General features: G+C 38.9%; 1 protein-coding gene across 3 annotated transcripts in view; it reads left to right on the forward strand.

The window, feature by feature from the left end:
• LOC139758506 (succinyl-CoA:acetate/propanoyl-CoA:succinate CoA transferase) overlaps positions 1-25864 on the forward strand; it is a 78497-nt gene that overhangs the window by 46890 nt on the left and 5743 nt on the right. For 2 of the 3 annotated variants that reach the window (XM_071680006.1, XM_071680004.1), the window contains 4 exons: positions 5409-5624; positions 8592-8729; positions 12954-13082; positions 20279-25853. In XM_071680006.1, coding sequence (XP_071536107.1) covers positions 5409-5624; positions 8592-8729; positions 12954-13082; positions 20279-20469 — 674 coding nt within the window. In that variant the 3' untranslated portion in view covers positions 20470-25853. The remainder of the gene's footprint in view (positions 1-5408; positions 5625-8591; positions 8730-12953; positions 13083-20278; positions 25854-25864) is intronic. The other variant, XM_071680005.1, reaches the window with a different exon arrangement.

Raw genomic sequence — 25864 nt, forward strand, 5'->3', positions numbered from 1 at the left:
GAGGCAAGTGTTTTGGGAGCAGCTGAATGAATGTGTTAGTGGTTTTGATGCACGAGACCGGGTTATAGTGATGGGTGATTTGAATGCAAAGGTGAGTAATGTGGCAGTTGAGGGAATAATTGGTGTACATGGGGTGTTCAGTGTTGTAAATGGAAATGGTGAAGAGCTTGTAGATTTATGTGCTGAAAAAGGACTGATGATTGGGAATACCTGGTTTAAAAAGCGAGATATACATAAGTATACTTATGTAAGTAGGAGAGATGGTCAGAGAGCGTTATTGGATTACGTGTTAATTGACAGGCGCGCGAAAGAGAGACTTTTGGATGTTAATGTGCTGAGAGGTGCAACTGGAGGGATGTCTGATCATTATCTTGTGGAGGCTAAGGTGAAGATTTGTATGGGTTTTCAGAAAAGAAGAGTGAATGTTGGGGTGAAGAGGGTGGTGAGAGTAAGTGAGCTTGGGAAGGAGACTTGTGTGAGGAAGTACCAGGAGAGACTGAGTACAGAATGGAAAAAGGTGAGAACAATGGAAGTAAGGGGAGTGGGGGAGGAATGGGATGTATTTAGGGAATCAGTGATGGATTGTGCAAAAGATGCTTGTGGCATGAGAAGAGTGGGAGGTGGGTTGATTAGAAAGGGTAGTGAGTGGTGGGATGAAGAAGTAAGAGTATTAGTGAAAGAGAAGAGAGAGGCATTTGGACGATTTTTGCAGGGAAAAAAATGCAGTTGAGTGGGAGACGTATAAAAGAAAGAGACAAGAGGTCAAGAGAAAGGTGCAAGAGGTGAAAAAAAGGGCAAATGAGAGTTGGGGTGAGAGAGTATCATTAAATTTTAGGGAGAATAAAAAGATGTTCTGGAAGGAGGTAAATAAAGTGCGTAAGACAAGGGAGCAAATGGGAACTTCAGTGAAGGGCGCAAATGGGGAGGTGATAACAAGTAGTGGTGATGTGAGAAGGAGATGGAGTGAGTATTTTGAAGGTTTGTTGAATGTGTTTGATGATAGAGTGGCAGATATAGGGTGTTTTGGTCGAGGTGGTGTGCAAAGTGAGAGGGTTAGGGAAAATCATATGGTAAACAGAGAAGAGGTAGTAAAAGCTTTGCGGAAGATGAAAGCCGGCAAGGCAGCAGGTTTGGATGGTATTGCAGTGGAATTTATTAAAAAAGGGGGTGACTGTATTGTTGACTGGTTGGTAAGGTTATTTAATGTATGTATAACTCATGGTGAGGTGCCTGAGGATTGGCAGAATGGGTGCATAATGCCATTGTACAAAGGCAAAGGGGATAAGAGTGAGTGCTCAAATTACAGAGGTATAAGTTTGTTGAGTATTCCTGGTAAATTATATGGGACGGTATTGATTGAGAGGGTGAAGGCATGTACAGAGCATCAGATTGGGGAAGAGCAGTGTGGTTTCAGAAGTGGTAGAGGATGTGTGGATCAGGTGTTTGCTTTGAAGAATGTATGTGAGAAATACTTAGAAAAGCAAATGGATTTGTATGTAGCATTTATGGATCTGGAGAAGGCATATGATAGAGTTGATAGAGATGCTGTGTGGAAGGTATTAAGAATATATGGTGTGGGAGGCAAGTTGTTAGAAGCAGTGAAAAGTTTTTATCGAGGATGTAAGGCATGTGTACGTGTAGGAAGAGAGGAAAGTGATTGGTTCTCAGTGAATGTAGGTTTGCGGCAGGGGTGTGTGATGTCTCCATGGTTGTTTAATTTGTTTATGGATGGGGTTGTTAGGGAGGTGAATGCAAGAGTTTTGGAAAGAGGGGCAAGTATGAAGTCTGTTGGGGATGAGAGAGCTTGGGAAGTGAGTCAGTTGTTCGCTGATGATACAGCGCTGGTGGCTGATTCATGTGAGAAACTGCAGAAGCAGGTGACTGAGTTTGGTAAAGTGTGTGAAAGAAGAAAGTTAAGAGTAAATGTGAATAAGAGCAAGGTTATTAGGTACAGTAGGGTCGAGGGTCAAGTCAATTGGGAGGTGAGTTTGAATGGAGAAAAACTGGAGGAAGTGAAGTGTTTTAGATATCTGGGAGTGGATCTGGCAGCGGATGGAACCATGGATGCGGAAGTGGATCATAGGGTGGGGGAGGGGGGCGAAAATTCTGGGAGCCTTGAAGAATGTGTGGAAGTCGAGAACATTATCTCGGAAAGCAAAAATGGGTATGTTTGAAGGAATAGTGGTTCCAACAATGTTGTATGGTTGCGAGGCGTGGGCTATGGATAGAGTTGTGCGTAGGAGGATGGATGTGCTGGAAATGAGATGTTTGAGGACAATGTGTGGTGTGAGGTGGTTTGATCGAGTAAGTAACGTAAGGGTAAGAGAGATGTGTGGAAATAAAAAGAGCGTGGTTGAGAGAGCAGAAGAGGGTGTTTTGAAATGGTTTGGGCACATGGAGAGAATGAGTGAGGAAAGATTGACCAAGAGGATATATGTGTCGGAGGTGGAGGGAACGAGGAGAAGAGGGAGACCAAATTGGAGGTGGAAAGATGGAGTGAAAAAGATTTTGTGTGATCGGGGCCTGAACATGCAGGAGGGTGAAAGGAGGGCAAGGAATAGAGTGAATTGGAGCGATGTGGTATAACGGGGTTGACGTGCTGTCAGTGGATTGAATCGGGGCATGTGAAGCGTCTGGGGTAAACCATGGAAAGCTGTGTAGGTATGTATATTTGCGTGTGTGGACGTATGTATATACATGTGTATGGGGGTGGGTTGGGCCATTTCGTCTGTTTCCTTGTGCTACCTCGCAAACGCGGCAGACAGCGACAAAGCAAAAAAAAAAAAAAATAAATAAAATAAAAATGTTAGCTGGTCTCTCCTGACTCTCCATTGCTTTAATGCTGTCACCTGTTCCCATTGATTTGGACCTTATCCAGCATATCAGTGTCTATCTTTGTGTAAGGAGACCAATCTTGCATATCATACAAAACTTGTACATATAGGCTTTGGAAAGTGTCCTTGAATATTGATGTTAACCCTGGTAACATCTGGCTATTTAGTTTTTCATTCTTGTATAACCCAATTTTTTTTTAACCCTATTTACACAGTGGCTTTACCCCAATAGATTGAAAAAATAAATAGTACAAATGTAGATTTAGCCTTATGATATCTCTGGACAGTTTTCTGCACAACCAGAATTATACAGAAGATAAAGGGAGCCACTGTGTCACCATGTCTATTTTAACATTCATTTTTAACCTTATTTGTTGATGAAGTAATTTTGCTTTTATTCTGCTATGATTAATATGCTTTGTACTGTGTATTTGTATCATTAATGATGTTACAGCTGTTTACATAAATTGGCAAAGATAGTGAAACTTGTGGCAGTATTGCATCTACACACAATGCATATTACCTCCATTTATGTCATGTTGAGAGGGTAACTGAACAAAAATTTCGTGTATAGGGATTTGGCTCTCACATACTCCCCCTTACTCCTACCCAGAATATAGCTCTTGAAATTATTGCTGGAAGTCTCTTGCATTGTACATAGGAAAAGTCCATGGTTAACATCATTTTGAAATCTTTCTCATTCACATCATAAAACGATCAGAAACCAGCCCTTGTTTAATATTACCACCATTTAAAGGTACCTATTTCTGTTGGAAATGTGGTGCTGCTATATTTATTTTGGCTGACCAAAGAAAGAATAGTAACTTTGAAATTCCTTGACCGAAACACAGAGAACAAAAACTTTATAAGTGAAAGTAGACATAAGAATTCTCACACTAATGAACATGCTGCTAGCATGGTTAGGATACTTTTGCTTTCAGTAAAAACAGGAGGTATTATTAAGAATTCTGTAATGATCAAAGAATGTTAAAAAATCTTCAGCTGATTAGAAATTACTAAAATGGAAAATATGTATTAGGAAGAAAGATTAGCATCAGTGTAATATGCTTATGGTTTGCTTTCAGTAACATTGAAAGCAAAGAGTTTATTTAAGGTTTTAAAGAAAGATTCTGGAAAAAATTCAACAATAGAGCCTTTCATTTACAATTGTTGTACTGTTGTTAATAATCATTTGGAAAGGTGTCTGGCCTTGTTTGTCAAAAAAAAAAAAAATTTTCACTTTCTGGTACATGTTCATTCACTACATCGTCAACTTTAAGATGACTCACACTTTCATCACTGTCTCCTTCCTCCTCATCATTAGATGATTCAAAATTATCACCTACTAGATCGAGAGCAAAGCAAATTTCGGCCAATGTGTCTAGGAGTTTAGGCGAAAATTTCCGAGGTGTTGATGTCAGCTCACATCTTCCTTTTGCTCTAGGTACTTTCCAGCAAACAGATGGTGTAACAGTTTGTCAGGATGTATCACTATGTGAGGTGCTAGACAAGGGAGAACACGAGCGATCACTACATGAGGTATTTGGCGGGGGAGAGCACGACCCACCTTCCCCTTCCATTGTCTCGGCTAATACTGATGTTGACCTCATTTAGGCAAGTGTGAGTGGCTGTTCGCAGATGTGTCCATACAAAGAGCATGAAAGTACATATCAGAGATGCCACATCACCCAATTTCACCATACAATTATGACGCAAAAGGGCCCAGTGTTATGTAACATTGCCCACCTTCTACTGTACAAGTTAGAAAATAGCTAATACTGGTGCTGACCATGGACGAGCGAGCGATGGTAGCTGTTTACAGAAATGGGGAAACTGAGGTCTTGATAGTAGATGACAGTGATGCCACATCGCCTAAATTCAAAGACAATTACAATGCAAAATAACCCAATGTTACGTAATGTTGCCCAACCTCTACCATACAAACATAAAGTAACGTCGCCTGCCACAGTGGCATTAATACTCAAAATTCATCGTGTATGAATCATATAATTGAATAATTGCAAGTAGATATTCCTTTCATCTTACATATCCAAATATTAAGCTGTTGAAGATATAGATACTGTCCATGCTGGTAGGGTTATCATGTAACAGGAAGTGCTTTTACTTCAGTTCTTGCCTGGTACTAATACTTATGAGAGGTAGAAATACTTGCAAAATATTTTTCAGCAAGCATGATGAAAAGAACATATAAAAAAGATGAGAAACAGTACAGAGAGAAGTATAACATTGTCCAAGTACCTGGACCATGAATTTTATGAATGTGTTGTAGACACTGGGACTTCACTGTGAATGTGATTAAAGAGAGACATCAGAGGGAGGAGGCTATTTTTTCACCTATTCATTTTATATTTTCCCATTGTAATTCCTCTAGAAAACTGAATTGAACTGATTTTTAACCTTAAGTGGAGATATTTTAGTAATATATATAATTTTAACAATTAGATTAGGAGTGATAAGAGTGGGTTTATGTGATCATGACCTGTTGGTTCAAAAATATTCTTCAAAGGTGTGACAGAGACTTGTCAGATTTAATCATTATCCTTTTTTTTTCAGGTATAGGAAACATTCCTGATGCAGTTTTAGCATCCTTAAAGGGTCATAAGGACCTGGGAATCCACTCTGAGATGTTCAGTGATGGTGTGGTAGATTTAGTTGAGGCTGGTTGTATTACCAACACTCACAAGAACTACCATCCAGGAAAAATTGTTGGTAGTTTTATAGTGGGAACTCGGAGATTATTCGACTTTGTGGACAACAACCCATTTGTTAGTAAGTTTTCCCTGATCATCATTACTAAGAAATGTTACAATATTTATATATATTGATTTGAATGCAAAGGTGAGTAATGTGGCAGTTGAGGGAATAATTGGTATACATGGAGTGTTCAGTGTTGTAAATGGAAATGGTGAAGAGCTTGTAGATTTATGTGCTGAAAAAGGACTGGTGATTGGGAATACCTGGTTTAAAAAGCGAGATATACATGAGTATACGTATGTAAGTAGGAAAGATGGCCAGAGAACGTTATTGGATTACGTGTTAATTGATAGACGCACGAAAGAGAGACTTTTGGATATTAATGTGCTGAGAGGTGCAACTGGAGGGATGTCTGATCATTATCTTGTGGAAGCAAAGGTGAAGATTTGTGGGGGTTTTCAGAAAAGAAGAGAGAATGTTGGGGTGAGGAGAGTGGTGAGAGTAAGTGAGCTTGGGAAGGAGACTTGTGTGAGGAAGTAACAGGAGAGACTGAGTACAGAATGGAAAAAGGTGAGAACAAAGGAGGTAAGGGGAGTGGGGGTTGGAATGGGATGTATTTAGAGAAGCAGTGATGGCTTGCGCAAAAGATGCTTGTGGCATGAGAAGCGTGGGAGGTGGGTTGATTAGAAAGGGTAGTGAGTGGTGGGATGAAGAAGTAAGATTATTAGTGAAAGAGAAGAGAGAGGCATTTGGATGATTTTTGCAGGGAAAAAATGCAAATGAGTGGGAGAGGTATAAAAGAAAGAGGCAGGAGGTCAAGAGAAAGGTGCAAGAGGTGAAAAAGAGGGCAAATGAGAGTTGGGGTGAGAGAGTATCATTAAATTTCAGGGAGAATAAAAAGATGTTTTGGAAGGAGGTAAATAAAGTGCGTAAAACAAGGGAGCAAATGGGAACTTCAGTGAAGGGGGCTAATGGGGAGGTGATAACAAGTAGTGGTGATGTGAGAAGGAGATGGAGTGAGTATTTTGAAGGTTTGTTGAATGTCTTTGATGATAGAGTGGCAGATGTGGGTTGTCTTGGTCGAGGTTGTGTGCAAAGTGAGAGGGTTAGGGAAAATGATTTGGTAAATAGAGAAGAGGTAGTAAAAGCTTTACGGAAGATGAAAGCCGGCAAAGCAGCAGGTGGGGATGGCATTGCAGTGGAATTTATTAAAAAAGGGGGTGACTGTATTGTTGACTGGTTGGTAAGGTTATTTAATGTATGTGTGATTCATGGTGAGGTGCCTGAGGATTGGCGGAATGCTTGCATAGTGCCATTGTACAAAGGCGAAGGGGATAAGAGTGAGTGCTAAAATTACAGAGGTATAAGTTTGTTGAGTATTCCTGGTAAATTATATGGGAGGGTATTGATTGAGAGGGTGAAGGCATGTACAGAGCATCAGATTGGGGAAGAGCAGTGTGGTTTCAGAAGTGGTAGAGGATGTGTGGATCAGGTGTTTGCTTTGAAGAATGTATGCGAGAAATACTTAGAAAAACAAATGGATTTGTATGTAGCATTTATGGATCTGGAGAAGGCATATGATAGAGTTGATAGAGATGCTGTGTGGAAGGTATTAAGAATATATGGTGTGGGAGGCAAGTTGTTAGAAGCAGTGAAAAGTTTTTATCGAGGATGTAAGGCATGTGTACGTGTAGGAAGAGAGGAAAGTGATTGGTTCTCAGTGAATGTAGGTTTGCGGCAGGGGTGTGTGATGTCTCCATGGTTGTTTAATTTGTTTATGGATGGGGTTGTTAGGGAGGTGAATGCAAGAGTTTTGGAAAGAGGGGCAAGTATGAAGTCTGTTGGGGATGAGAGAGCTTGGGAAGTGAGTCAGTTGTTGTTCGCTGATGATACAGCGCTGGTGGCTGATTCATGTGAGAAACTGCAGAAGCTGGTGACTGAGTTTGGTAAAGTGTGTGAAAGAAGAAAGTTAAGAGTAAATGTGAATAAGAGCAAGGTTATTAGGTACAGTAGAGTTGAGGGTCAATTCAATTGGGAGGTGAGTTTGAATGGAGAAAAACTGGAGGAAGTGAAGTGTTTTAGATATCTGGGAGTGGATCTGGCAGCGGATGGAACCATGGTAGTGGAAGTGGATCATAGGGTGGGGGAGGGGGCGAAAATTCTGGGAGCCTTGAAGAATGTGTGGAAGTCGAGAACATTATCTCGGAAAGCAAAAATGGGTATGTTTGAAGGAATAGTTCCAACAATGTTGTATGGTTGCGAGGCGTGGACTATGGATAGAGTTGTGTGCAGGAGGATGGATGTGCTGGAAATGAGATGTTTGAGGACTATGTGTGGTGTGAGGTGGTTTGATCGAGTAAGTAACGTAAGGGTAAGAGAGATGTGTGGAAATAAAAAGAGCGTGGTTGAGAGAGCAGAAGAGGGTGTTTTGAAATGGTTTGGTCACATGGAGAGAATGAGTGAGGAAAGATTGACCAAGAGAATATATGTGTCGGAGGTGGAGGGAACGAGGAGAAGAGGGAGACCAAATTGGAGGTGGAAAGATGGAGTGAAAAAAAAAAGATTTTGTGTGATCGGGGCCTGAACATGCAGGAGGGTGAAAGGAGGGCAAAGAATAGAGTGAATTGGAGCGATGTGGTATACCGGGGTTGACGTGCTGTCAGTGGATTGAATCAAGGCATGTGTATGGGGGTGGGTTGGGCCATTTCTTTCGTCTGTTTCCTTGCGCTACCTCGCAAACGCGGGAGACAGCGGCAAAAAAAAAAAAAAAAAAATATATATATATATATATATATATATATATATATATATATATATATATATATATATATATATATGTATTATGCAGTACTTGAAGAGTTAAAACCTCAGTCACTTAGTTTTGACTAGTTTCAGATCACAGCATAGATATTTTCATATATTTAAAAAATATTTGAATTAGTATTTCACTACTTGTGTTGCCTAGCATCAGTAGAATTTTCATGCATTCTTTAGTAACTGTCTTATAGTTCAACCCAAAAACTGAATGTAAGATAATTTCAGTGATGTGTGATGTGTCTTTTGTGAACAACATTCCCATCATCGCCCAGAACCCAAAAGTCACTGCCATCAACTCCTGTATTGAGATAGATATGACTGGCCAAGTTGTGGCAGATTCCATTGGCACCAGGATGTACTCAGGTTAGAAGTGATACATGCAAGATGATGCATGAAGTATTCATATTAAATGCAAATTGTACATTGGTTTAGAGTCATCACAGACTGAAGAGGTAGGTAGTAACTGGTAGGCAGCCAAATGACCAGGGAGGTATATTACCAGTACTACCCACATGAGTATCTATAGGGTTTGTGAAGGCTGTGTAGTGAGCCATCAGTTCACTAGTTGTTAAGTTGCACTTCTCAGACCCAGGCAGCTGTCTTTTCTTTCTGCCTCACTCACACGTGTACTACTGGCATTCCGTCTACAAACAAACAAGCTCTTCTTGTAATACATAACACTTGACAACACTTAACTCACACACTTCATTCTTTGAAACTAGTTTTCTTGTGATGAGCACAATGTGTTAGCTTTCCCTTTTGGCAAAACTGTCGAAGGAGTAGATAGAAGTAGTGGGTAGGAATATGTAGTCTGGAGCATTAGGTAGAAGTAGTAGGAAGGAACATTAGGCAAGAGCATTAGGTAGAGGTACTCAATAGGAACATTAGGTAGGAGCCTTTACAACACTGTGGTAGAGTTGTCCTCTGCCAGTGGCCTTTTAAAGGTGAGGCACTAAAGGCCCAGAAGCAGCACTGGAATTTAAAAGTTATGGACTTAATTGCCATGACCACCCTGTTCAGGGAGCTCCAGTTAGGAACAGGTGTCAGATATATAGATAGAGAGATAGACTGAAGATGAACTCAGGAAAAATGTAAGATATACTCAGGATATAAGTAGGAATTACTCAAGTTAAAGTCTTTGTGTCTAGTCAGGATACACCAAGATTAGAGGTATGGTTTTCTTATGTTACATGTAGGATGTGCCCATCTGAGTGTCTGGATGCAGGATGAACTCTTTATTATTATTATTATTATTCCCCTTTTAGAAAGTTAGAATACTGTCAGTGGATTGAACCAGGGCATGTGAAGTGTCTGGGGTAAACCATGGAAAGTTTTGTGGGGCCTGGATGTGGAAGGGGAGCTGTGGTTTCGGTGCATTATACATGACAGCTAGAGGCTGAGTGTGAACAAATGTGGCCTTTGTTGTCTTTTCCTAGCACTACCTCGTGCACATGCAGGGGGAGGGGGTTGTCATTTCATGTGTAGTGGGGTGGCGATGGGAATGAATAAAGGCAGCAAGTATGAATTATGTACATATGTATATATGTATATGTTTGTGTATGCTTAAGTGTTCCATAGGTTGGATGAAAGAGATTAAGGTTATGGGCACATTTAGGAGTTTGTGGAGAGAGATTAGCATTACAATATTTTACAGGTCTTCCCCTTTGAAAAATATGTATATCTCTATTCCTACCATATTAGTCCATGAGTTTCTGTTTTCTTCCACTACCACAAACAGCCTTGCTAGGACCTGATGGTCTGTTGATATTTGAATTCACTTGTGGTTTCCCCTGGCAGCCTTGTATGCCGTGGTTCAGTCTATTGACAGTATGTCGCACCCTGTAAACCACATGCTCCAATTCACTCTATCCCATGCACGCCTTTCATCCTCCTGCATGTTCAAACCTTGAGCTCTCAGAATGTTTTTCACTCGGTCCTTCCATCTCCAATTTTATCTTCCCTTCATTTCTTTGTCAACTTTTCCTCACTCATTCTCTCCATATGTCCTGACCATTTTAACATTGCTCTTCAGCTTCATCAACCACACTCTCTTAGTATTACACCTGTATTTTACCCTTTTATTATTTTATCGAACCACCTCTTGCCATAAATTGTCTTCCTACATTTCATTATCAGCACATCCACCCTCCCCTGCATTACTGTACCTCCATTCATACCCACTTTTGCCCTACCTGATAATGGTTTGTACACATTTCTCAGTGCTTCCAGATTCTCCATCACCCACCCTATGACTTGCTTCTGCTTCAATAGTTCCATTTATTATCATGCCCATTCATAGGTACCAGAAACATATCACCTTCCCTCAGATTTTCTTGAGACTGACATCCCAACGAACCTATCCCACTGCACTACTAAACCTTCACATTTACTCTCAACTTCTTTTCACATGCTCTCCCAAGTTCAGACTCCAATTTCTGTAGTTTTCACTCATGCTTTCACCTCCATCACCATCCCGTCCATAACCAAATTAAATAGCCATGATGACATCACACACTCCTGTCACAGACTTATCTTCATCTGGAACCACTCACCCTCCTCTCTACCTACTTGCATACATGCCATACGGTAGTACCTCTTGATAGAGGTAGAATCCTCTCTACTTCTAGTGGCTTTTCTCCAACACATGTATTTGTGAGACCTTCTACAAAGCATCTCTGTCCCCATCATATGCTTTCTCCAGATCCATAAATGCCGCATAAAAATATCCTTCCATTTTTCGTTTCTCACACACATTCTTTCAAGCAAACACCTAGTCTGCTTATCCTTTACCACTCCTGAAATCATGTTGATCCTTCCTAGTCTGAACTTTGTTCTTGCCTTCACTCTCTCAATCTCTCCTGTCCCATACAACTTGCCAAGTACATTCAGCAAACTTACACCTCCCCTTTGCCTTTATACAGTGGCTCTATATATGCATTCCACCAATCCTTAGGCACCTCACCATGATCTGTAGATACATAGAAAATCCTAACTATCCAGTCAGAAACATAGTCACCCCTTTCTTAAGAAATTCAAATCCAGTGCCATTCACTTCAGTTGCCTTGCCAGATTATATCTTACACAAGGCTTACACCACCTTTTATCTCTTTACCAAACCAGTTACCATGACTCTCTCTTCTCGCATACCTCCCAAACCCAAACACCCTACATCTACCCTATCATCAAACATTCAGCAGTCATTTAGAATACTCACTCCATCTCTTCTTCACCTCATTGCTACCATTTACCACTTCCCTGTTTGCCCCTTCACCAGTGTTCCCAATTGTTTTCTTGTTTTTATCACAGTAATAATCTCCTTCCAAAAAATCTTGTTTTCCTTGAAGTTTACAGGTCCTCACTCACTCCAACTCGCATTTGCCCTCTTTTTCACTCTTTGCTGCTTTCTCTTGAATGTCTCCCAATCATTTGCATTCCTTCCCTGTAGGTACTGCTTATACACCTCTCTTGTCTCTTTTGCCAGCAGCTTACTCTGTCATCCCACCACTCACTACCTTTCTAAGCCACCCACCTCCCATCTTCTGCATGCCACACATTTCTCCTGCACATCAGCACTGCTTCTGAAAATACCTCACATTCCTTACCCAATCACCTAGTTTCAGTTACTCTCACCTTTTTCCATTGCACAATCAGTTTCTCGTGGTACCTCTTCACATAACCATCTTTTCCAAGCTCACTTACGTTCACCACCGTTTTTCCTCTCATACCATTTCTTCTTTTACAAAATCTTTTATAAGCCTTTACCCTTGCCTCCACACTATTCTTCTCTAGTTGCACCCCAGGCATCTTTAGATAAAAGCCTGTTAGCTTTTGTGTGTATTTCTTGGAACTTATTACAGCACTTGCTGAATCAGATGATTTAGGTGACCTCATCCTACTCTAGCAACTGTCATCACCACCTTTTTCTGAGTTATTATTTAATATCATATAAATTTCATCATAATAGACTTTTATATATTGATGTTAAGCTAAGTTGATTCATTTAAGGTCCATGCATAAGAGTGAGTTTAGGAAAATATTTGGTCAGCAATGTGACCTCATAGCAGGTTTCAGTTCACTAGAGTGATAGATCTCAAGGAATGTAACCCATAACCCCATCACAAAGTGGGGCTTCATGGCATATATCTATTGGTAAATCATATACATAGGAAAATGGGTACGTATACCATTACTGATCATAGGTAGGGCTGACAATATATAAAATTAGTATTGTTGATAAGCATACAGCATATAAATAACCTTTGTAAGATTGTTGAGTCTAGTAAAATATGAATCCCTTTTTTAACTTTTCTTTGTTGCATGTTACAAATGTACTAAATTATTGTGATTTTCAAGTAAAGATATTTGCATCATCGCCATAGATCTTGATAATTTACTGCACTGCATATTGTTTCTTTTCTCCTCTACTGTTGATTGTCTAATTTAATGAATAAAGTCATTTGATTAGATAGTTATTTACTTAAGGCTGAAGATGTCAGTTTATAATTATGAAATTTAGACTTGGAATTATGTATCATAAAGAATTCAAAATCTTGATGATAATTTGAATATTTTGTTCTTTTTTCATAGGCGTTGGTGGCCAGGTCGACTTCATCCGAGGTGCAGCAGTGAGCAGGGATGGTCTTGGGAAACCAATCTTGGCTATGCCTTCTACCACCTCCAAAGGGGAATCCAAAATTGTTCCTTTCCTCAAGCCAGGTTAGTCTAAGAAACTATATCATAGAAATGTTAGGTAACCTCCTTTTGTAACGAGTATGGTAACATACTAATCGTTAAGCTTGTTTATAGGATGCTAGTGAAATAATTTTTGATACCCTTTGGAGCAACCATTTGGTTGTAAGGGAGGTGTAAATGGTGGCTTTAGTCTCACTTGATGAATTATCTTCATGTGCAAAAAGAAAACGCAATCAGTTCTGTATTTATTCTGCTTGAATATTAATCCATTCACCAGCTGTTTTGTGAATATGTCATCATAATTTGTTTTCTTTAGACTGTGGTGGGCATATACAATCAAAATTCTTGAATCATCTGCCTTTGCTTGGAGGCAAAATATATGGCCATTAATATATGTAATGGCATTCCATGCATTGTTACCAAATGGTTGAGCCTAAATGACTCCTATGTACTGGTCGGTCTGTGTCAGCATGGCAAGGGGACCTATATGAGATATAAACCATTTCTATATATAATAATTTGTTAAGCTCTAACAAATTATTGTAGTAGCTTTTAGTAATGAAAAGTCTTAGTAATCAAAATTATTTATGACAAACACTTAGATGTTATCAGACTCTGCCTGCTTGTGGTTTTGCTATGAATGAAAAGTCACTTCCAGTGAGGTTGTTTCATCAGATTACAATCGATTGGAAGAAGTCACTATAAAGAATTCCATCCTTTACCTGTTATTGATTGCAGCACAGCCTTGAAGCTGTAGGAACCACTAGAGAAGTGTCCTTAGGGTTTTATAATAAAGATTATAGTAATGATCAAAAGCACTCTCAAAACATACCATAGATATGTAATTATACCTAGTTCTACTGCATGGGGAGGGAGTTTTACACTCATGGGGTCCCATCTCTTCAACACTCTGTACTATCATTCAACCTCTTGACTTTATGTAGTCAGTCTGCATTAATCATGTCCCTAGTTGATCTCTTCCATTCATCCACCACTCTTATACTCTTAAAAGTATTTCTTCACATCTTCATTTACAAGTTTTAGATTTAATTTCATGTTATGTCTTCCGGTTGCTGTATCCCTACTTTTTTTTAAAGAACTCCCCACTGTCCATTTTGCTGATCTCTTTTAAAACCTTAAAGGTTGTGATCAGGTCACCACACAGTCTTCACTCTTCTAAGGTGGAAAATTTTAAATCTCCAGCCTTTCCCTTTAGCTTAGCTCTGAATTTTGGTACTATCTTTGTTGCCATTCTCTGGACCTTTTATATGAGTCCTTTGTGCTTCTTTAGGTGTGGTTACTAAACCTGATAAGCGTATTCTAGTTTTGGCCTTTTGTAGAATATGAATAGCTTGCTAAATATTTCCTTATCAATATACTTAAAAGTTATTCTGATATTTGCCAGTAGACTGTTTCTTTCTAACTATTCTCCTAATACAAGACTGGTGATATCAGGTTAGGGATGATGTCTTCTCCAAAATCTCTCTCTCAGAATCCTGAGGCTATATTTCTTTTAGGCAATAATCAAATTGAGGCTGCATTCACTTTGTCCCATCCTTATTACTTTACATTTGCTTGGGTTGAATTTCAGCAGCCAAGCTTCTGACCAATTTTGGAGTCTGTTTAGGAACCCATGTAAGCTGATGCAGTCTTTCTCACTTTTCACTTCCCTCTTGACTTTTGCATCATCTGCAGGTGAGAATCCATACCTTCAGGTAAGTTATTAATGGAGATCAAAAAGAGTAATGTTCCCAGAACCAAACATTGTGGCACTCTGCAGGTCACCTCAACCCACATGGGAAAGGCTCCTCTGACATGCATCCTTTGTTCCCTTCCGCTGAGGTAATCTATCCATTGATGGAGTTTTACCCATATTCCTGTTTGGTGATCAAGCTTCTTAATCAGCCTTCTGTATAGTGCAGTGTCAGATACTGCCAAATGCTTTCTCAGTTTAGATACAGACAGTCCATCCTGCATTACCTTTTGTCCTGGACTGAGCTCACTCTCTCATAGAACTAAAAGAGGTTAAGTTACACATGACCTTTCCCTAAAACCATGCTGCCTTTCACTTAGGAAATTTCTCCTCTGCAGAAGTTCATTCATTTGCTTTTTAATAATCTTTTCTAGAACCTTACAGACTACACTCATTACTGAAACCAGTCTGTGGTTTAATGTCTGTTCCTGGTTTTCTTTCTTATATAAATGTACAGATATGATGTTTGCCTTTTTCCATTCTCTTGGCATCATGCCTCTCTCCAGCGACATCTTGAACAGTAATTCAGTTGGTTTGTCAAGTGTATCACATCTGTGTAGCATCTGTGGTGAAATTTAATCAGGGTCATAAGCCTTGTATGGGTGAAGTTGCTTTAGTATTCTGATAATATATTTTTTAGATATCTCCCTGATTTTGAAAACCTCCTCCCCACTCGATCTCACTGGTGTTGGGAATACAAGTGGGAAAGCACTTCTGAACTTGCTGTTCAGTTCTTTACGTATCCTTTATCATCCTTTACAATTTTTCCCCTCTGAATCCCTTAGCCTGATTAGCTGCTCTTTAATTGACAACTGGCTTGTGATGAATTTATGGAATAGTCTTGAATTTTCAGCTACCTTGTCCACAATATTCTTTTCAGTTTCTTTGTTCTTCTTTGCTTATCCTGCTATACTCAGTCTGTGCTCTCTTATACCTTGCAAATCCCAGCTGGCTAGAGTGCCATCTTTATCTTTGTCACTGCCCATCTCGATGTTCCTTTGCTTTATTACATCTTTTATTAAACCATTCCTTCCTATTTCATACTATTCCCTCTCTATTTAATGCTTGAGGTACCAATACCTCTACACTATATTTACATGAGAAAGACAGAAAACAGGAGGCTTAATTGGCCCACAAATGGGTTGTCTGCTTAAAAAAAAAAGAATTTAGCAACATTGAAACGTAATTCCACTCTGCAGTTTTTTAAGCTATCACTGACTCCCCGCTGCTGCACATTAACCTTCTACTGTCTCCATTACCACTGTAGTTTATATAGTATATTTCTGGCATTTTCACAGAACCACTCAGCACAATGCCCAGGTTCATGGCTACTGTTTTCCATTTTCCAATCTACCTCTTTGATTAGTTTCTGCAATTGTATCTCCTCTTTATTTCCTGTCTTACCTCTGCTTTTTTTATGTCCTCTTTTACCACAGGTCAAACTTGACTATTACATAATCACTTTTCCAACTGGTGTATCATATAGAATGTTCTTAATAACCATGCTAGTATGAGTGAAGTTAAGGTCTAGTAATGGAGTATCAATCCCTCTCATCTCAGTGTGCTCCATAACATGCTGTTATAGAAAATTATCCTGCATACTTTCTAAAAACTTGCCTCCATGACTTCCTATCAGTATGACTATCCTAAAGGCCCCCAATATGTCTCGGTTTAATTGAAATCCTCCATTATTATTACTTTACCATCTTCAGGAAGTGAGTGTTTCACTGCTACAACCATCTTTATTGTTCCTTCATTGTTATCATTACATACTTAATCTGATTTGATGCAATTCTATGGAGGATTATGTACTAATGCCACTGTGTTCCTCTTCCTTACAGTTACACTTACAGTCATAGTTACTATGTATTGCCTGAATGGTCTATCTTCCACTATTTTTTTGAAATTTCTGGCTCTCTCTCATTAAGAGGGCTAACCTTTCCCTCCTTCACCTTCTCTTTCCTTTCTATCATGTACACCTTTAGGCAGAACAGGTGAGAGCTTATCTCTGGTAAGATTAGTTTCCAGAACTTTAGTAATATCAGGTACACTTTCCCTTATAAGATCCCTGAACTCTAGTTCATTACCATTGATTATTAACCCATCAGCATTTAAGTACATTTTTATAAGTATAACACTATCATCTCCAAACATTCCTGCCTTCTCTGCAGTTCAGATGGGGCAGTTTCATCCTCTTGCCACAGGTGGCATCTCTAATTTCTTGTCTTCTGACTGCATTCTTTGCTTTTCTCCCTCTCTTCCTTAGATCTGTCTCACATAATGGATATCTATCTATCTCCATCTCTGACACCTGTTCCCTTCAGGAACTCCCTCAAGAGGATGGCCATGGCAAAAGAGTCTTCTTAACTGGTGAACTCCAGTGCCGTTGTTTAGCCTTCAGTGCCTCACCCTTAACAGGCCACTGGCAGAGAGCAACTCTACTGTTTTCAGAGGCTCCTACTTAGTATTCCTACAGACTACTACTACCTGATGTGTCTGCCTATATTCCTATCTATTACTTTTACCTAATGCTCCCTCCTAATATTCCTACCTACTATACCTAATGCTCTGTCTAATGTTCCTGTGAACTTCCCCTATCTATTCCTTCTACCATTTTTCCAAAAGGCAGGACTAGCACATAGCCTTTGCCGCAGGAAAAATCTAAAGTTACAATGAATGAGTTGTATGAGTTAAGTTTTATCAAGTGTTATGTGTGATGAGGAGAGATTATATGTTTGTGAACAGAATGCCAGCAGTCCACATGTAGGGGAGGCAGAAAGAAAAGACACCTGCCTCGGTCAGAGGAATGCAACTCGATAACCACCTGTGTTAGTTCACTACACAGCTGTCACTAACCCTGCCAATACCTAGGCAGGTAGTGCTAATAATATATCTCCCTGGTTGGTGGCTGCCTACCAACTACTAATATATGAATATTCCACTGAGTTCCACTGTGCCTTTAAGATTCTTAACTTTTCTAAGTACTTCCTGGCTTGATGATTCCAATTCAAATGTAAACATGACTAGTCAAGTATTCATCCTCTTGACTATTCATTCTCTAATGTTTTGTTTATATCCTCCTATTCTTCTTTTCTCTATCATGGAAGTCACTTCTGGCAGTCCCATAACTTCCAACGATCTTTTAATATGCATTTCTTATTTCTTTTTCCTGTCTTCTTTATCCTGTGTATGATCTTCCAATCCAAAAGTGATAATTGATTTATGTCTCTCAGCCTCCTCTTTTACTAATCTTTGTAATATTGGTGCCACTCACTTTTCAGCTAGACCCCTCAGTGTGTATGTGTCAACCTCTGTGTTTCCAACTTTCTCTTTAATCTCTCTTGGTTAGCAAGCACTGGTCCTTTATTCTCTGTACTTTTCTAAACCTTCCATGAACCAACCTCTATACTTGCATGTACCTGTTTTTGTCATTCCTGGTCTGTGTTCTTCTCCCACACTCTTAATACTCTTGGTCTACTTCTGAATTTGCTCCTTCTAGTCTCCCTTGCCCTCTGCTCCCATCAACCTCTGTATGTTAAGCTGAACTTTATTCTACCTAAACAGCTTTCAGTATTATTCCAATAGCTACAGTATGCACTTGTGTCCTTTCCTCTATCTGAAAGGCTCCAGGTAATGCTCTTGCAATTCCTTGACCAATATTGTTAATAAGTTTTCAGTAAATGTACAGCCTCTAGTACCTCTACAGAAGACTGCCATTTTCTTAATGGCTTAATCTTCTTTACTCGGACTTGGTATCTCCTAAACCTATAGTCTCAGTTTTCTTAACTCTAAAGCTCTAATTTTATCTTCTGATCTTGCTCCTTTTCAAGTTCCACAGCATCCCCACACATTTTCTCTGGTGTTTTCATTGCTCAGCCTTTTTTTTTTACACTTTTATCTCTTGTCTTATCTTTGCCAACCATGTTTTGACTGACTCGTTTGGTATATTCCTGTGACTGAATTTCTACTATTCATTTCTGGCTCTGTCTGCTTATCCATGCTAGCATACCTCATACACTTAGCACTAGAGCAGTATAACATAGAGTGCATATCTTACATTAGCAAATTTGTATTCTAGTTGATCATTATTACAATTGCAGGGAAATATTGTTTTAGAGTAATTGAAAATCTCCCATACAAAGGATGTTCAGTAGATATTAGGACTGCCACAGTGAAAAGGTTAAGCCAATGCTCACTTTAGTGTACTGGACATAGATTGAAAATGTTTGTACAGGCTAAAAGGCTGGTTGTACCTGACCAGTTTCATGTAAATGGGAGTGGAGCTTAAGATAATTACTACATACAGAAATGATGAAGACCTCTGTCTGTCTGCCTATCTGTATCTCTGAAGCCTGTTACAATTGGAACTCCCTCAAAGGGATGGCCACTGTAACAGAGTCTCCAAAACTAAGGAACTCCAGTGCTGCCTCTTAGCCTTTAGTTCCTCACCTTTAATAGGCCACTAGCAGAGGGCAAGTCTAGCACAGTGTTTGTAGAAGCTTCTACCTAATAGTCCTACTACTTCTATCTAATGCCCCTACCTACTACTTCTACTTAATGTTACTAACTAATACTCTTGCTTAATCTTCCTACCTACTACTTCTATCTACTGCTCCTACCCTTTTGCCAAAAGGCAGGGCTAGCACATAATGCTTACTGCAGGAAAATCTAGTAACAAAGAATGAGCTGTGTGAGTTAAGTGTTGTCAAATGTTACATATGATAAGGAGAGATTGTATGTTTGTAGACAGAATGCCAGTAGTCCACATGTTAGTGAGGCTGAAAGAAAAGACAGCTACTTGGGTCAGATGAGTGCAACCTGACAACCACTAAAGTGTTGGCTCACTAAGCAGATGTCACTAACCCTCCCGATTCCCAGGTGGGTAGTACTGTTAATATACCTCCCTAGTTATTGGCTAGCTACCAACTACAACCTACTGTGTATCTATCATTTTTAACTTTTTTTCATATAAATAGGGTGATACAGTGCATACAGTCTTTTATGAATAAAATACAAATCCTCAATTGAGCTATTTATGTAAAAGCAAAGAAATGCTCTCTTATTACCGTAAACTGTTTTAATTTTTTGTTTTGTACACTATATTGTTTCATCTTGTGATACTAACATTGAATATCAGAAAATAGTCTTTCTGCCTATATGTGTATTTCATCCCCATTTTTATATTAACAACAGGATTGCTGATGTAGGACCTAGGACTGGCTTCACACCCCATGCTGAATATCAGCAGTTATTAAAAACTATAGAAACTTTGCACCTTCTTGCTACCTGTCTGTTTTTAGCAGAAACATGAAGGAATTGTACACCAGATATTGAATTTAATCACTTGTGATTGATAACTTTGATAGTCACAGCATAAGTTGCAAAAAATATTTTAATTCAGAAAGATACAATTTGTTCAAGAACGTATTTTTAAGTTTAATCATCTGATAGAATTTTCTGATTGCAGGAGGAGGTGTTGTGACAACACGAGCTCATCTACACTACTTAGTGACTGAATGGGGTATTGCATACTTATTTGGCAAAAATCTTCGTCAGCGAGCTTATGAGCTCATCAGAATTGCACATCCTGATCATCGCGAGTCCCTTGAAAAAGCAGCATTTGAACGTCTCCATTGTATGCCATCACGAGACTTGTAATGAAATACTTCAAGGGTATCATCTTTTCAAAAAGTGCTCCCAATTTTTTACTAATGAATCAGTAAACATATAGAATTCATACTGTGCGATGCCAGAGAGGGAAAACTGTGCATGGTAAGCAAAGGCTTAATCTACTACAAATCTTCATAAGTATTTAGATGTTCTGATTGTGATCAGAGAATAAAGAATGACCATTACAATGTACCCTTAATCTATGATAAATTTCTCCAGGTTGTAATCATAATCAAGTTCAGCTATGATATTCATATTTATTTATTCATTAATTTATATATTTATTTATTTATTTATTTACCTATTTTTTTATTACAAGTGATTGCCATTTCCCTTGTCAGTGAGGTAGTGCAAGGAAACGACAAAGAAAGGCCCATCCAGTCATATACATATATATACATAAACACTCATGCACGAACATATACATATACATATCAACATATACATATATATACATACATGTACATATACAAACATACACAAATATACACATGCACACATTCATACTTGCTTGCCTTCATCCATTCCTGGCACTACCTGTCCCACGAATGGATGAAGGCAAGCGAGTATGAATAAGTACATGTATATATATATGTATACGCCTATGTATGTGTATGTATATGTATGTATGTGTATATATTGATATGTATATGTATGTATGTGTATATGTTATGTATATGTGCATGTATGGTGAATGCAAGAGTTTTGGAGAGAGGGGCAAGTATGCAGTCTGTTGTGGATGAGAGGGCATGGGAAGTGAGTCAGTTGTTCTTCGCAGATGATACAGCACTGGTGGCTGATTCAGGTGAGAAACTGCAGAAGTTGGTGACTGAATTTGGTAAATTGTGTGAAAGAAGAAAACTGAGAATAAATGTGAATAGGAGCAAGGTTATGAGGTTCAGTTGGGTTGAGGGACAAGTTAATTGGGAGGTAAGTTTGAGTGGAGAAAAAACTGGAGGAAGGGAAGTGTTTTAGATATCTGGGAGTGGATTTAGCAGCAGATGGAACCATGGAAGCAGAAGTGAGTCACAGAGTGGGGAAGGGGACGAAGGTTATGGGAGCATTGAAGAATGTGTGGAAGGCGATAATGTTATTTCGAAGAGCAAAAATGGGTATGTTTGAAGGAATAGTGGTTCCAACAATGTTATATGGTTGTGAGGCATGGGCTATAGATGGGATTGAGCAGAGGAGGGTGGATGTGTTGGAAATGAAATGTTTGAGGACAATATGTGGTGTGAGGTGGTTTGATCAAGTAAGTAATGAAAGGGTAAGAGAGATGTGTGGTAATAAAAAGAGTGTGGTTGAGAGAGCAGAAGAGGGTGTATTGAAATAGTTTGGTCACATGGAGAGACTGAGTGAGGAAAGATTGACAGAGAGGATATATGTGTCAGAAGTAGAGGGAACGAGAAGCGGGAGACCAAATTGGAGGTGGAAGGATGGAGTGAAAAAGATTTTGAGCGATCGGGGCCTGAACATACAGGAGAGTGAAAGGCATGCAAGGAATAGAGTGAATTGGAACGGTGTGGTATACTGAGGTCGACATGCTTGTCAGTGGATTGAACCAGGGCATGTGAAGCGTCTGGGGTAAACCATAGAAAGTTCTGTGGGGGGGTGCCATTTCATGTGTGGTGGGGTGGCCACAGGAGCGGATGAAGGCAGCAAGTATGGATATGTTTATGTGTACATACGTAGATGTCTGTGTATGTATACATTGAAATGTATAGGTATGTATATGTGCATGAGGGTGTTTATGTATATACACGTGTATGTGGGTGGATTGGGCTATTCTTTCATCTGTTTCCTTATGCTAACGCGGGAGACAGCAACTAAGTATAATAAAAAAAAGTATAGTACATCTTTGTATGTATATGTGTGTATATTTGCGTGTGTGAGCCATTCCTCATCTGTTTCCTTGCGCTACCTTGCTAATGCGGGAGACAGCAATTAAGTATAATAAATAGAAATAAATGTGCATGTATGGACATTTATGTATATATATATGTGTGTATATGAGTGGATGGGCCTTCTTTCTTCATCTGTTTCCTGGTGCTACCTCACTGACTAGGGAAATTGCGATCAAATATGATAAATGAATACATATGAATTTCATGGCTGAACTTGATTATGATTACAACCTGGAGATATTCGTGTGCCAATATATTTCCTTTATGGCTTTACTTACTGATGAGACATTAATTTTCTCATTTTATTGTCAGTCTCATCTTGTGAATATCAAATAACATTAATATTGAATGTCAATGTATTAATATTTATTTATTTATATTTATTTTGCTCTGTTGCTGTCTCCCGCATTAGCAAGGTATTAATATTGATGTAATATTAATATTCTTTAAATGTAAACCAGGGGATAGTCTGTGAAGCTTGGATGTGGTTGGTAAGTTCTAGTTTCCATACATTATAAAGGGCAGTGAGAGTGGATGCATACAATTGAGGCTATTATTCAATTGTTTCTGATACTGCTTGGCTGAATTGGAAAATCAATTGGTCATAAATAATGTGAATGCAGATAATTGATGTACTGTAACTCTTTCAGTCCTAACTATATACAGTGCACAGTTTTTGTTTGTCCTAATTATAGGTACTGTATGTTTTAAAATTGCTTCTTTTACTCATTAGAGGCATGTATAGATGCCACATCACCTGAAACTAATTTTCAGAAATATCCACAGGGCTGGATTACCCAGAAATAAAATCCATGGTGATAGGGTGCTATGTGGAATGCAGTGTAAAAAAATAAGGTTTATTGAGTTCAGATGATGATAACAGTTAATTACTATAGCATATTTGGATATATCCAGAGACCTTGAGGAGTGACTCTGACATAATTTAAGTGAGTATTTATCTCAAAGCATAGCAAAGGAAAATAGCTATGTGGCAGCTTTAAATAGGAGCAGTGCACTGAGATCTAAATGCCTATGCATTGTGCCAAGGTTTTAATATTTGTAAAGTGCTGGACTTCAATGGCATAAGTGGTTCATAATAATTTTCCCAACTAGTGTTTTGGGATGGGAGAGAAAAACTTTTGTGATATGGTTAAGACTGGAAAGGTTTCAGTCACTTGAAAATGAATGTATACAGTTCTCTAGTCTATGTGAGCATGATTTGACATGCCTTGATATAAGTATTGGTCGTTGCAAGGATAAATGAATGATGAAACCATTTTGTATCACTAGGTGTTAGAGGTAAAGAACCATTAAACATTAAGGGGATATTTTTATTTACAGGGCCATGCATGATCTCTAATAATGTTTGTATTTCAGTGTATGAAACAGTATAATATTATTTAAAAGAATATCATAGACTTTAGTACATGTGAATGAAGTAAACACTGCTCAGTATTTGAAAAAATATTTGGTTATCATAAATGGTATACTAGTGTAGCAGTTTGGTGTGTTTGATTATGAATGAATTGCAGGTAAAAGTTAATGATGCTTTTGAATGATCCCAGATATACCTATGGGATTAAGAACATGTAATACAAGAAGCAGAGGTTTCATGTATAGAGTAAGGGATAGATTGCTAAAGAAACTTTAAGGCTAGGAAATTTAGAGAAGAATTTTAAGACTATATTTTTGGGATGGAAGTAAGCTGGGATAGGGATAGTACATACAGAAAGGGTAGCTGTGTATTAATATAATGGGAACTCTGAACAAGTACCTGTCTTATTGACAGATGGAGGGAATTTTCACCCAGGAGGGGGTCATTTGGGCCTTCCTGACCCCTATTTGTTTATGTAGATTCACTCTTGATAATAAGATTTCCCAGCAGCCCAGGCTTCATGCAAAAGTATAGCCATATGCTTATAGAATCATAAGCGTCCTACCAGTACTTAGGGATTTTAACAAAATAAATGGTACTGGTATAGGGAGACAACTGTTGGATGGTGCGAAAGCAGATGGAGAGCTGAGCAAAGGTTTTGGGATACATGTAGGTGTGAGGCAGGGCTGTGTGATGTCATGTTGGCTTTGTAATATATGTATGGCTGGAGTGAGACGAGAGATTAAAGCAAAACTAGGAAAAAAAAGGGTGCAGAGATGGAGTGTGGTGGTGGGATATAGTGGCAAGCCTGTTTGCATATGATACTATATTGTTTGCTGCGAGTTAGTGAAAAGGAATTGCAGAAGGTTGTAAATGTGTTTATTATGAGAGTAAGTACAAGGCAATTGAAGGTAAATGCAAGTAAAAGTTTGAAAGGAAACAGAGTGAAAGTATAAATTTTGTAAAACCATATAAAGTGAAAGAAAGTGTACTGAATTGTGCTTAGGATATGGTGGGAAAAAGACTGGAAGAAGTGAGAGAATTTAAATATCTAGGAGCTGTCTTAGTAAGTGTGATGATATTGAAGGAGAGATAAGGGAGAGAGCAGTAAGGGTAGAAGAGTCATTGGGTCCCTTAATAGAATAGTAAACTTTAGAGGTGTAAGTATGTAAATGAAGAGAGTAATCCTCTCTTCATTTACATACTTACACCTCTAAAGTTATAGTCCTTCCACCCCTGACCTACGCAGCCAAAACATGGACATGGAACGGGTCATAGAGGTCAAGAATCCAGGCTGTGGAAATGAGCTATTTGAGAAGAGCATGTGGTGTGACTAGACTGAATGAAGAAAGTAATGAAAGTGTGTATGGTATGGCAGGGAATGCAAAGGGAGTAAATTGTTGAGTGGTAGAATAGGTAAAACATAAAACTTTGTGGTGGTTTGGACATGTGGAAAGAATGCAAGACTGGGAGTTTACAAAGATAGTGTAAGATAGTACAATTAAAGGGGTTGGTGTGAATGGAAGACCACTTGTGACATAGGCAAATAGGGTGGAGGAATACTGGAGGAAGAGAAATGGTGGAAGAAAGCATGGAATGGTGTATGTGAGGGAGGCATTTAAGGACAGCAATAAGTGGATACTCTTGCCATGGCTAACCCTTGACAGGGTTCCTAGAGGGAATGGGTGTCAGAGATATAGATAGATAGATAGCCCAGGTTCCTAGAGAGAATGGGTGTCAGAGATATAGATAGATAGATAGCCCAGAGTCTTTAACTTATGTTCTAGAAATGAATGTTTTTATCATTTTGGTATGGGAAGTGAGTCATGGAGATGGCTTGATCAAGAGAGATGTGATAAAAGCTTTGCATAAGAAATGTGGAAAGGTGGCTGGAGTGGTTGGTATTGTCGCTGAATTTATTAAGAAATGGGATGACTATGTTGGTGATTGGATGGTATGGATTTTCACTGTATGTATGAATCCTGGTTAGGTGTCTGAGGATTGACGTAAAGGAAGGGGGTTAAAGGTGAGTGTTCAAATTAAATTACAGAAGAATAAGTTTACTGAGTATACCTGGTTAAGTTGTATGGGAGGTATGGGAGGG

This window comes from Panulirus ornatus, chromosome 30 (assembly GCF_036320965.1).
Source record: "Panulirus ornatus isolate Po-2019 chromosome 30, ASM3632096v1, whole genome shotgun sequence".
Classification (NCBI taxonomy): domain Eukaryota; kingdom Metazoa; phylum Arthropoda; class Malacostraca; order Decapoda; family Palinuridae; genus Panulirus; species Panulirus ornatus.